At 45.0% G+C, this 14211-nt stretch overlaps 1 protein-coding gene across 5 annotated transcripts in view; it reads right to left on the bottom strand.

The window, feature by feature from the left end:
* Positions 1 to 5680: 5680 nt before the first annotated feature.
* SLC25A38 (solute carrier family 25 member 38) overlaps positions 5681 to 14211 on the bottom strand; it is an 85789-nt gene continuing 77258 nt past the window's right edge. For all 5 annotated transcript variants that reach the window (XM_030206906.1, XM_030206914.1, XM_030206880.1 and 2 more), the window contains exon 7: positions 5681 to 7286. In XM_030206906.1, the coding sequence (XP_030062766.1) occupies positions 7164 to 7286 (123 nt within the window). In that variant the 3' untranslated portion in view covers positions 5681 to 7163. The remainder of the gene's footprint in view (positions 7287 to 14211) is intronic.

The raw sequence follows: 14211 nt of genomic DNA, 5'->3' as shown, positions 1-14211 counted from the left end.
TCTATAAGGGTATTTAATTTGTTACCTTCCTGAGGGTTATCTATGAATTTGGGGCTTTTCTCACCCATCCCCACAAAATTTAGTTTAAAGCTCTCTTTAGTACTTTAGCCAGTCTGTTACTGAAGATACTTCGTCCCTTCTTTGAAAGATGGACACCATCACCACTCAGTAGCTCTTGGAAAAATCATTCCATGGTCCAGGAAACCGAAGCGCTCATGTCTACATCATCCACGTAGCCACACATTTAGCTCCACAGTTTCCCTCACTCGGCTTTTACCTTCAATCGGAAGGATCGATGAGAACACCGCCTACGCATCTAGATACTTTACCCTCTGACACAGAGCCATGAAGTCACGTTTGATATGTTCAGTAGAATACCTGGCAGTATCATTTATGCCAACATGGATGAGCAGCATAGGTAGTGGTCAGTAGGCTTGATGAGTCTAGGCAATCTTTCTGCTACATCTTGAATTTTGGCACCAGGCAGACAGCACACCTCCCTGAACAACATGTCTGGTCTACAGATTGGTGTCTCAGTACCCCTCAGAAGAGAATAACCAACAACCACCAGCTTTCATTTCTTGTTGGCCACCGATCCAGCAGCTTTGGGATTCTTGATCATGGTCTCCCCTCTTGTTCTTTAGATGTTCTTGATCTGCAAGGTCTGACCAGGAAGCTTTCTTTGAGGCTAAACCCCTTAACACTGCTTCAGTGATTGCAGGAGTGCCTCAGCATTTATCCATCTCTTCCTACCAGGTCCAAACATCTCTCTTCTCTCTTAGCTGGGGACCTACCATGGTGCTCGCTACCAGGGTAGGGAAGCAGATAACAGAAGAAAACATGAAAGGCAGGAGACAAAATGCTTATAATACTGGAGACCAACAGTATGTGAGAGGCAAGCATGAGATATGGCAGAACTGGTTTAGGGGGTTTTTGTCCACCAGATCATACAAAGTAAAGCAGAATGGAGCTTTTTCAGAGAGATGGTCAAACCCATGTGGGGTTCTACAAGGACTGCCTCTTTCACCAACACTCTTTAATGTATTCTTACATTAGCAGATAAAGGATTTTTCATTCATAGCTATGCGGATTACATCACTATCCTTATTCCAATTTTAGACTCACTGGATTGTATATCTACATCTATTCAGTGTTGTAGGTCTGTAATTGGCACATGGATGTTAAATTATAAGCTAAAACCAAGTTTTTATTTTTGGACAATAATCCTGATCCATTAATTGATCATATTAATGTAGATACAGTTAAATATTCTTTTTCTCCTGCTATTAAAATATTGGGAATTCATTTAGATCAGCCTTTTTCATTACAATCAAAAGTTAATTCCATGGTTAAGAGTACTTTTTTTTCTCATGAGGAATTTGAGAAGAATTAGAACATTTTTTTGAACTTGAACAATTTAAATTACTTGTTCAAGCCTTACTTTTGTCAAAATTAGACTGTTGTAATCTGATTTTTTTTTAGGGACTTCAAGGAATAATCTTCAATGCTTACAGACAATTCAAAATACTGCAGTCAGATTGATTTACTCCTTATGTAAATATGATAGGATTTCTAAATTCTATGTGGACCTTCACCAGCTCTCCATGGAGGCCAGGATTTTGTTTAAAGTTTCTTGTACACTATTCCATGTTTTGCATGGTGATTGTCTTGAGTATTTATTGTCTCATTTTGAATTTTCAAGTTCCCCTAGCAGAAGAACTATAAACTGTTCTCTTTTTGCCTTTACATAAGTACATAAGTGATGTCATACTGGGACAGACCGAAGGTCCATCAAGCCCAGTATCCTGTTTCCAACAGTGGCTAATCCAGGACACAAGTACCTGGTAAGATCCCAATACAGTACAATACATTTTATGCTGCTTATCCCAGAAATAAGCAATGGATTTTCCCAAGTCCATTTTAATAGTGGCTTATGGAATTTTCTTTTAGGAAGCTATACAAACCTTTTTTAAACCCCGCTAATTTACCACATTCTCTGGCAACGAATTCCAGAGTTTAATTACACGTTGAGTGAAGAAATATTTTCTCTGATTCTTTTTAAATTTACTACTTTGTAGCTTCATTGTGTGCCCCCTAGTCTTTTTTGGAAAGAGTAAACAAACGATTCACGTCTTCCCATTCCACTCCACTCAGTATTTTATATACCTCTATCATATCTCCCCTCAGCCGTCTTTTCTCCAAGCTGAAGAGCCCAAGCCGTTTCAGCCTTTCCTCATAGGGAAGTTGTCCCATCCCCTTTATTGTCACCCTTCTCTGTACCTTTTCTAATTCCACTATATCTTTTTTGAAATGCGGCGACCAGAATTGCACAGTATTCGAGGTGCAGTTGCACCATGGAGCAATACAAAGGCATTATAATAATCTCAGTTTTGTTTTCCATTCCTTTCCTAATAATACCTAACATTCTATTTTCTTTCTTTGCTGCTGTAGCACACTGAGCGGAGGATTTCAAAGTATCGTCAACAATGACTCCTAGATCCTTTTCCTGGTCAGTGACTCCTAACGTGGAACTTTGCATCATGTGGCTATAGTTTGGGTGCCTCTTTCACACATGCATCATTTTGTACTTGCTCACATTAAACATCATCTGCCATTTAGATGCCCAGTCTCGTAAGGTCCTCTTGCAATTTTTAACAATCCTCTTGTGATTTAACAACTTTGACTAACTTTGTGTCATCAGCTAATTTAATTACCTCACTAGTTATTCCCATATCTAGATCATTTATAAATATGTTAAAAAGCAGCGGTCCCAACACAGACCGCTGCAGAACCTTACTATCTACCTTTCTCCATTGAGAATACCGACCATTTAACCCTAATCTCTGTTTTCTATCCTTTAACCAGTTTTTAATCCACAATAGAACACTACCTCCTATCCCATGACTTTCCAATTTCATCTAGAGTCTTTCATGAGGTACTTTGTCAAATGCCTTTTGAAAATCCAGATACACAATATCGACCAGCTCACCTTTATCCACATGTATGTTCACCCCTTCAAAGAAATGTAGTAGATTGGTGAGGCAAGATTTCCCTTCACTAAATCCATGTTGGTTTTGTCTCATTAATCCATGCTTTTGAATATGTTCTGTAATTTTGTTCTTTATAATAGTATACCATTTTGCCCGGCACCGACGTCAGGCTCATCGGTCTGTAATTTCCATCACCTCTGGAACCCTTTTTAAAAAATTGGCGTTACATTGGCCACCCTCCAATCCTCTGGTACCATGCTTGATTTTAAAGATAAATTACATATTACTAACAATAGGTCTACAAGTTCATTTTTCAATTCTATCAATACTCTGGGATGTATACCATCCGGTCCTGGCAATTTGCTACTCTTCAATTTGTCAAATTGGTCCATTACATCTTCCAGGTTTACAGAAATTTGATTCAGTTTATCTGACTCGTCAGCATTGAATGCCATTTCTGGCACCGGTATCTCTCCCACATCTTCCTTGGTGAAGACTAAAACAAAGAATTCATTTAATCTCTCCGCTATGGCCTCGTCTTCCCCGAGTGCCCCTTTTACCCCTTGGTAATCTAGCGGTCCAACAGATTCTTTTGCCGGTTTCTTGCTTTTAATATACCTAAAAATGTTTTTACTGTGTATTTTTGCCTGTAACGCAATCTTCTTTTCAAAGTCTCTCTGCCTTTCTTATCAGTGCTTTGCATTTGATTTGCCATTCTTGATGTGGTTTCCTATTATTTTCTGTCGGATCCTTCTTCCATGTTCTGAAGGATTTTTTTTTAAGCTCTAATAGCTTCCTTCACCTCACTTTTTAACCATGCCGGCTGTCGTTTGGTCTTCCTTCCTCCTTTTTTAATAGACAAAATATATTTGGCCTGGACTTCCAGGATGGTATTTTTGAACAGCATCCATGCCTGATGTTAATTTTTTACCTTCATAGCTGCTTGTCTAAGTTTTTTCTCACCATTTTTCTCATTTTCTCATAGTCTCCTTTTTGAAAGTTAAATGCTAACATATTAGATTTCCTGTGTGTACTTTCTCCAAAGCCGATATCAAATCTGATCTTATTATGATCACTGTTAGCAAGCGGCCCCAACACCATTACCTCCTGCACCAGATCACGCGCTCCACTAAGGACTAGGTCTAGAATTTTTCCTTCTCTTGTTGGATCTTGTACCAGCTGCTCCATAAAGCAGTCCTTGATGCCATCAAGGAATTTCACCTCTCTAGCATGTACTTATGTTGCATTTATCCAGTCAATATCGGGGTAATTGAAATCACCCATTATTATTGGGTTCCCCAGTTTGTTAGCCTCCCTAATTTCTGATAACATTTCCACATCTGTCTCTTCATCCTGGCCAGGTGAATGACAGTACACTCCTATCACTATCCTTTTCCCCTTTACACATCAAATTTAAATCCATAGGAATTCCAAGATGGGTTTTGTGTCCTGTAGAATTTTTAGTCTATTCGATTCAAGGCTCTCTTTACATACAATGCTACCCCTCCACCAATTTGATCAACCCTATCAACTGCAATATAATTTGTATCCTGGTATGACAGTGTCCCACTGATTATCCTCCTTCCACCAGATCTCAAAAATACCTATTATATCTATTTTTTCATTTAGTACAATGTATTCTAACTCTCCTATTTTATTTCTTAGGCTTCTGGCATTCGCATACAGACATTTCAGACTATGGGATATGTTTACTATGGTGCATTAGCATTTTTAACGCACCTGTAAATTTAAGGCGTGTTAAATGCTAACAAGCCTATACATTTCTATGGGTGCATTAGCATTTAACGCACGTAAACCATTTACGCGTGTTAAAAATGCTAACGCGCCCATAGCGCTACTTAGTAAACATAGGCGTATGTTTGTTGTTCCTATTTACATCTTACTCAGCAGTTGACAGTGATAATGTGCAATCTTGAAAATCTGTCTGCTTTTTATTTAAAGACTCCTGGGTCTACTATGCTCTCTATTGCAACCTCACTATCAGGATGCCCTATCTTCCCAGTTTTGGTGATATCTTTGAAAGATACCTTATTCGGAACCATGCGCTTTTGAGCGACTGTCGGCCTTCCCCCAGTTTCTAGTTTAAAAGCTGCTCTATCTCTTTTTTTAAATGCCGATGCCAGCAGTCTGGTCCCACTCTGGTGAAGTTGGAGCCCATCCTTTTGGAATAGGCTCCCCTTTCCCCAGAATGTAGACCAGTTCTTAACAAATCTAAAACCCTCCTCCCTGCACCATTGTCTCATTCACGCACTGTTAAGAGGTTTAGGGTCTGTGATGTGCTTTTTGCTTATCAAGCCCCCAAAACTTGGCAGTAATTTGTAACTTGTTTTTTGATTTAGAGTATGCACATTTTAGAAAGATGTTTAAAATTGCTCTTTTTAAATACTTTCTTGCTATTTCTGATTAAATTTGTTTCTTTTTAACTTTTTAAAGAGCATGTTGTAATCTTAATCTTATTGTAAACTGCTTTGAACCGAATTGGTGTTAGTGATATATAAATTGCAACCTATAAGATGTGGAGAGTGAAATATGGCAAATAAGGAAAAACAAAACAACACAAAATGATAATATAAACAGGAAACGGAGAAAGACGAACTCAATATATCAAATCAAATAAAATACTGAAATGAAATAGACAAAGAAGTCAAGCCAAATGCGCGTGACAAAAATAGGGAAATATTTTTATTTTTCTAAAAGACAAGATGAAAAACAATTCAGAAATAGAAAAGCAAACTTAACTGATGCTACTAAATCCCAAAATTTTTTAAATTTAACACAGAACACATATTGCACTGTAAAACTTGGAAAGCTGTGCACATGCACAGATTCACTGCATGCGGTGGGAAGCACGTTATGTACACCCCATTAGTATGCACAGGAGGATTTCCCTTCCTGACAGTCACACCAGATACCTGTAAATTAATCCTGCAGCTTTCACTGTATGACTTCCTTCAAGGTACAACACAGTGTGCACTGCTGTTTAATACATAATCTTCCCCAAGAGAGGAAACATATCACAAATGTTTTTACACATTTACAAACGAGGTTCAGTCTCTTCCCACTTGGAACCAATGTCAACTGGAAAGTGAAGTACCTTCAGTAGAAAAGAATAAGTTTCCTTCCTACTTTAATATAAAGTGCTTTATTTTTATTTTCTAAACTTCATGAACAGCTGCAGAAGACACAAGCCACCTGATATGTCAAACTGTGTGGATTAAAATTTTAACTACATACAATGAAGTAGCAAAGAATGACTGGGGGGGGGGGGGGGGGGGAAGAGGAGGGGAAACAAAAAAAGAAAAAAAAATCCATATATGTCCCAAATGTTCAAGCTATGTTGCGATGGGTGACCATGATGTCAGGCCCACTTATTAGGACACAATCCCAAACCCAGCTTTGTCATTAACATCTACACCGGCAGAACTTTGGATGACAAGGCAGTAATTAAATGCTGGGGGTTTTTTCAGCTTTGCAAACTCTCAGGCGGCATGCAAACAAAGCTGTGGAGCCAGACAGTGTCAGAGTATGTTTAAGTGGTGGCTGGATGGAAGGCACTATGTAAATGCAGTTAGGTAAATGACAATAGAGACTACAAAACAGAAATGTGTCCTGCAGTCATGGGCTATTCATTTAGTCACACAAAATAATCCCCAGAAATGACAGAAAAAAAAGTCAAAACAACCTAGAAAATAAACCAGGTTTAGCTCACTGCCAAATACCTCTAAAAGCCAGTTTAGAGTACATCCAATATAGTGGCAGTGTCTTCCTGCATTCTCTAAAGTGCCCGGAGCTTCAGAGCTATACTACTGCTCTGAAGTAAAATCTTAGGTTTAGACCTCCAATGGCTGGTTATGGGAGCTGCAGAGCAGTGCTCCTCCCTCTCCCAGGCACCAGTAATCTTTCTGCTCCCCTGGAATGTTCTGGATGCATAGAAAAGCAATGTTTGTTTCAATTACTGCTTTCAGTCTCTGGAGAAAGGTTCCCAGTCTTCTGCCAGTCTGAATACTTTGTGCTCTTGTCAAAGACCCAGCTCACCTCTTGCAGACCCTTGCTCTTTGGGTATGATTTGGGAGGAGGGGGAGGGGCAGGAAGTTGAAGCCTTCCCTGTTATCCTCCCATATATCATCAGCTTTTCTTGACACAGATCCAACTTCAAGATTTCAAACCCATTTTGGCCATCATCTGTTCGTAGACAGTCCATGCCATTGCTGCCATCAAAGTGCGCCTCAGAGCACGAGGGAGGCCGCCACGAAAAAAGCCAACCATGCCGTAATTCTACCATCACAGGAAGAAAAAAGAGAAAATTTAATTGTCACTGTATGTTCTTATCCTTGCTTAATGCCTAGATGAAATGCTGCTGCACACTAAAGCAATGAACCCTTAGTGAGAAATACTCCTCCGCAGGAAGGGCTGTTGAGTTGGTACAGCAAACCTTCAACTCTGATGTCTTTATTTTTGCACTGTCTGACTCATATTAGGATTACCTTTTCTGTTCTAATTACTGGTAAATATAACATATTTACCAGTACTTTAGATCTAGATCAAAGATAAAGATAGATAGATAGATAAAAGTATAAAATTATCAATTTACCATATATTATAATCATGTAAGTTTTTATTTTGAAGCTGGAGTCGATACATTTTTATCGACTCAGACAGACTCCACCCAAAATTGCTTCCAACTCTACAGCCCTGATTATTAGGGTGGATTTGGCACAGGCTTCCCCATTCCCAGTAATGGACCTCAAATCTGCTTTGTGGGAGGGACAGGCAGAAATGCCAATAGAGGCACTCACTGCTCCATGCCTAAGCATGAAGGTGCTGTAGAAGATTTTACATGACACAGACACCACATTCAGCTTAATAAATAACAACTATCTGATGGTAATAAAGGTGACATTCAGGCTTATTTTCGAAAGAGAAGGACGCCCATCTTTCGACACAAATCGGAAGATGGGCGTCCTTCTCCCAGGGTCGCCCAAATCGGCATAATCGAAAGCCGATTTTGGGCGTCCCCAACTGCTTTCCTTCACGGGGACAACCAATGTTCCCAGGGGCGTGTTGAAGGCGGGACTTGGGCGTGCCTAACACATGGGCATCCTCGACCCATAATAAAAAAAAAAAGGGCGTCCCTGACAAGCACTTGGACGAATTTACTTGGTCCTTCTTTTTGTTACGACCAAGCCACGATAAGGTGCCCGAACTGACCAGATGACCACCGGAGGGAATCGGGGATGACCTCCCCTTACTCCCCCAGTGGTCACTAACCCCCTCCCACCCTCAAAAAAATAGTTTAAACATATTTTGTGCCAGCCTCAAATGTCATACTCAGGTCCATTGCAGCAGTATGCAGGCCTCTAGAGCAGTTTTAATGGGTGCAATGCACTTCAGGCAGGTGGACCCAGAACCATCCCCCCACAACCTGTTACACTTGTGGTGGTAAATGTGAGCCATCCAAAACCCACCAGAAACCCATTGTACCCACATCTAGGTGCCCCCCTTCACCCGTAAGGGTTATGGTAGTGGTGTACAGTTGTGGGTAGTGGGTTTTGGGGCTGTTTTGGGGTGCTCAGCACACAAAGGGAGCTATGTACCTGGGAGCAATTTCTGAAGTCCACTGCAGTGTCCCCTAGGGTGCCTGGTTGGTGTCCTGGCATGTGAGGGAGATCAGTGCACTACGAATGCTGGCTCCTCCCACGACCAAAAGGCTTGCATTTGGTCGTTTCTGAGATGGGCGTCCTTAGTTTCCATTATCGCCGAAAATCAGAAATGACCAAGTCTAAGGACGACCTAAATATCAAGATTTGGGCGTCCCCGACCGTATTATCGAAACAAAAGATGGACGCCCATCTTATTTCGATAATACAGGTTTCCCCGCCCCTTTGCTGGGACGTCCTGCGAGGACGTCCTCAGGAAAACTTGGGCGCCCCTTTCGATTATGCCCCTCATTGTGTCTTACCTGATAATTTCCTTTCCTATAGTCAGTGTTATCCCCTCCTACCAGCAGATGGAGGTACAGAAAAGCTAAGTTTTTCTAGTGAACTCACCAGTATAAACTGCTGGTGTGCCGGGAAAGTTCCAGTATGAACTCCAATTGTTGAACAGAATGGAGATGGGACTTGGAGTAGTTTATAATGACCCCTAGTAACTCTAGCACCTGAATAGTCATCCGCATGGACTCCCGAGCATTGTCCTCTGAGGTGCTCTTCACCAGCCAATCATCAAGATAAGGGAACAAATTAACTCCCAGTCTGTGTAGCGACGCTGCGACTACAGCTAGACACTTGGTAAAGACTCTGGGAGCTGACGCGAAGCTAAAAGGCAACACGCGATACTGAAAGTGATGTGTTCCCAGCTGAAACTGAAGATACTTCTGGTGGGCTGGAAGTATCGGGATGTGTGTATATGCACCCTTCAAGTCCAGACAGCATAGCCAATCGTTTTCCTGAATCATGGGAAGAAGGGTGCCTAGGAAAACCATCCTGAACTTTTCTTGGACTAGGAATTTGTTCAGGGCCCTTAGGTCTAGGATAGGATGCATCCCCCTGTCTTTTTCTGCACAAGGAAGTACCTGGAATAGAATCCCCGCCCTTCTTCCCCTGGTGGAACGGGTTCGACCACATGGGCCTTGAGAGTTCCTTTGCAAGTACCTGCCAGTGTTGAGAGCTGAAAGAATGGGCTCTCAGTGGACAATTTGGAGGCTTGGAAAGCAAACTGAGGGTGTATCTGAGCTGGATTATTTGCAGAACCCACCAGTCAGAGGTTATGAGAGGCCACCTTTGGTGAAAACACCTTGACCTCCCCCTATCTGGCAAATCGTCTGGGACAGACACTTTGACTGTGGCTATGCTCTGCTGGAGCCAGTCAAAAGCTCGTCCCTTGAGCGGCAGGGGCCTTGGGCACACGCAGTTGACGAGAATGAGTGTGCTGGGGTTGAGCCTGAGAAGGTTGGTAGGCCGCAGGAGTGTAGCTACACCTAGAGTAGTAATAAGGAGAACTCTGCGACTTATCAAAATACCTCCTGGATGAGTTGCAGAAGATGTCTGGAGGGAGAAAGAAGGCATAGCATCAGTATGCTTCTTGATTTGGTCAGCGACATCCTCGACCTTTTCTTCAAAAAGATTATCCCTCCGGCAAGGGGCATCCGCCAACCTCAGCTGAACAGCGTGATCCAGGTCACAAACACGCAGCAATGAGAGTCTGTGCATTGCTATACTGTGGGCAGAGATCTGGATGCCACATCAAAAGTGTCATAAGTGCCTCTGGCAGAACCTGCGACATGCCTTCTGCTGCTTGACCAACTGGTGAAACGGCTTGGCTTGCTCCGGCTTGTGCATCAACCAAGTCTGACAGCTGCCACACCAAGTTCCGCAAGTACACGCTCGTGAAGCACTGGTATGATTGGATATGGGCAATGAGCATAGAGGCCTGATACATCTTTCTCCCAATAGAGTCCAGGGTCCTAGCTTCTGTGCCTGGGGGAGCCGAGACATAGTCCCTAGTACTCCTGGCTCTCTTGAGAGTGGCGTCCACCACCATGGAGTCGTGAGGTAGCTGAGGACTCACCAAGCAAGGTTCCTCGTACATCCGATACTGGGTGTCAGTTTTCTTGGGGACCACAGGGACAGACAGAGGGGACGCCCAGTTCCTAATGAGGACTGCCTTGGGTACCTCATGGAGAGGAGCCGTCACTGCCTCCTTAGGAGGGGAGGTGTAGTCCAGGACCTCAAGCATCTTGGCCCTGGGCTCATCCTCCACTTCTACGGGGAATGGAATGGCCTCAGCCGTTTCCCGCACAAAAGCTGTGAAAGAGAGGCTCTCAGGTGGAGACAAGTCTCCTCTCTGGTAGAGGGGAGGGCTCAGAAGGGATCTCATAGGACTCATTGGAGGAAAAGTACTTGGGATCCTCTTCTGATTCCCATGAGCTTCCTCCTCGGTGTCAGACAGCATCTCCCTCAGGGATGTCCGAGATCAGGCCCGCCTTGATGTTGAGGAACCATGTCCTCGAGAGTGGCATTGAGAAACCGGCTCACGTCTGAACTCCGGTGAAGTTTCCTCCACCGTCGAGGGGGTGCTGGCCTGGGTGGCAGTTGACACCGGGGCTGCAAGTGGTGCTGGCGTCTGAAGCCGCACCGCGGGCTGAGGGTCAGGTGGAGCCGCAGTGGGAGGTATGGCAGGCGCAAGCACTCCCGATATCGACGCACATTGCTGCATGAGGCCATCCAGAAGCTTAGTGAGCAAGGCCTGGATGCGTTCATCGAGGTTCGCCATCGGGAAAGGCTGTGGGGCCAGCTGAGGTGCAGGCTGCAGAACTGCTGGGGCTGAGGATCTTGGCTGCTAGACGCATGCGTCGGTGCAGGCTGCAGAACTGCTGGGGCTGAGGATCTTGGCTGCTAGAAGCATGCGTCGGCACCTCCTGGAAGGAGGGAGAGCGGTCCTCTGGGCATTGACGATTCTCGGGTGCCAAATCCCTCGGCACCAAGTATCAGTGGAGATCAGCGGTGCTTATTGGCCTTTCACCCATGCTCCTTGGCCTTCGCCCAATGAACATCAAATCCTCCATCGCCCTAGGGTCGGGTCTGACTATGGACAGTCCAGGGGGGCCTGCGTAGCACGAGGCCTCCAGACAGGTGGTGACCCACTCGATGCCTCACTGCTCTCAGTGTCTCGGGGTCTCAAAGCAGCTATCCCCTACTGTGACTCCCGATGCTGGTGCAACACTCGATGTCGACGCCTCCGACCTTGATGCCGACACCAAAGAACTGGACCCAAAAATCTTCTTGCGTTGAGCCTCCCGGGAAACCCGAGTCCTCATCTTTATACGAAGACAAAAGACACAGTTGGCAGGGATATGGTCGGACCCAAGACATTGAAGACACTAAGAATGGGTGTCTTTTCCCAAGATGGTCCAGATGCACTGAGTACAACGCTTGAAGCCACTGGGAGTCTTCGTGAACATGGAAGGAAAAATGGCTTCAGCAAAATTAAAAGTCGCCGATTGTGCCTAAAAAGGGGTAAGGCACAAAAAGAGAGACCTGACCAGGCAGACTTAAAAATGGACCGCGTCGAAAACGAGAGGAAACTTAGAAGCGGGACTAAAACTAGGAAATAAAGGGGGAAAAAATATTTTTTGAAACAAATGAAAAGAAAAAGAAGGCGTCGGCAAGTGGATACTAAAAGCTCCGAAAGGCACTCAAAAAAAAAAATCACTCTACCAGGCATGTGAGAAACGAGCAGAAAAAGACAGCTACTTCTCATGTGTAAAAAATGAAACTGAAGTGGAGTGTTCGCACAGCGGATGGGAAAGAGCTTGCACTCCTGAAAGCTCTAGATTTTTCCTCTGGCAATTTTGTCAAACTGGGCGACGCGGGATGGAGTTTACCCACTTGTGAGAAGAAGCAAGCCTGCTTGTCCTCAGAGAAAAGATATCCCCCCCCCCTCCAAGCAAGAAAGCAGAAGGACAGGAAAGACAGTCAAGGACCTCAAGCATCTCCGTCCTGGGCTCATCCACAGACACCGCAGGGAAGGGAATGCCCACAGACATTTCCTGGACATATAAATAGAAAGAAAGACTCTCCGGGGGAGAAAGCTTTCTTGCTGGGGAAGGAGTAGGATCAGAGGGAAGACCACAAGACTCCTCAGAAGAGAAATACCTGGGATCCTCCTCTTCTTCCCACGAGGCATCCTCCTCGGTATCGGACAAGAGTTCTTTGACTGCAGTCCGAAACCGGGCCCTTCTCGACGACGAGGAACCACGTCCTCGATGACGATGTCGAGAAGTCGACTCCCATGCCGGCGGCGATGAAGCGCCTCCAGCGATGTCAACGGGGAGTCAACCTGGGTGGCAGCCGACGCCGATGCCGCAAGCGATACCGGCGTCGGAGACCAAACCACAAGCACAGAGCCAGCCGCCGCTTCCATCAACAGTACAGAGGGCGCAAGCACCCCCGGTACTGGAGCAGACTGACGCAGCAGGCTTTCCAGGAGACCTGGGAGAATGGCTCGGAGGCACTCATCCAAAGTCTCTGCCGGAAAAGGCTGTGGGGCCGGTGCAGGAGCCGGAGGCAGAATCTGCAATGGATGAGGAGGCGGTACCAGGCTGTCCGAAGACTGACGCACCAACACCTCTTGAATGGAGGGCGAGCGGTCCTCCCGGTGTCGACGCTTCTCGGGTGCCGAATCTGACGCCCCAGAGCTCCCAGTACCGTGTCTGGAAGGAGACCGATGGCGATGCTTCTTAGCCTTCACTCGAGGCACGGCATCGATACTCCTCGGTACTGACGAGGAGGACGTGGAATCCACACACCTCCTCGGGGTTGGGTCCGAAAGAGGTTGGTCCCGGTGGGTCTGCACAGCAGGAGTCTTCAAGGCAGGTGGAGACCCACTCGATGGCTCACTGCTCCCAGCGTGTGGTGGTCTCCAGACAGACATTACCTGTGACCTGATGTCATCTCCGGTGCTGATGTCGACGCTGAAGAACTGGGCAAAGCTCCAAACAGACGGTCCCCACTGAGCTAATCTCAACACCTGTGTCCGCTTTTTAAGGCTAAGACACAACTTGCACGCATCTGGGCGATGGTCGAGCCCAAGGCACTGGATATACCATGAGTGGGGATCGGTACCTGAGATTGCCCGGTTGCATCGACCGCACTTCTTGAAGCTGCTGGGAATCCTCGATGTCATGGATGGCAAAATAGCGGTGGCGAAATCAAAGTTCTTTTTTTTTTTTAACAATATATTTATTAATTTTCACTCAACAGAATACAGCAAACATGGCATTCACATAGTACAATAAGCCATCTTCTTCTGTTAATTATAGAAAGTAGAACCAAGCCCCCTACCCCCCAACCTCCCATTCCACCCTGTCCTCCCCCCCCCCCCCCGAGGTAACTCAACACATACATCTCAAACTCTTGAGGTCCGGACTTACTAATAAATTACATCACCAAACCTCTCCACTCCATATATGTGTTCCATGTTTTAAGGAAACGAACCATTGTTCCTCTTCTAGAAGCTGTCATTTTGTCCATTATACAGCAAAAGTCTAATTTTGCCAGCACCTGCTCCACAGTAGGAGCCATCAGTTGCTTCCACATCCTGGCTATCAAGGTCCGAGCCGCTGTAACTATATATATTAGCAAACAATGTTGTGCATTATGGATACCTGCCTCAGGAATGTTAAGCAGGCTTAAACCTGGGG

Source organism: Microcaecilia unicolor, chromosome 1 (assembly GCF_901765095.1).
Source record: "Microcaecilia unicolor chromosome 1, aMicUni1.1, whole genome shotgun sequence".
NCBI classification, from domain to species: domain Eukaryota; kingdom Metazoa; phylum Chordata; class Amphibia; order Gymnophiona; family Siphonopidae; genus Microcaecilia; species Microcaecilia unicolor.
Note: the sequence above shows the minus strand (reverse complement) of the source record. Positions and strands in the feature narration are given on the sequence as shown.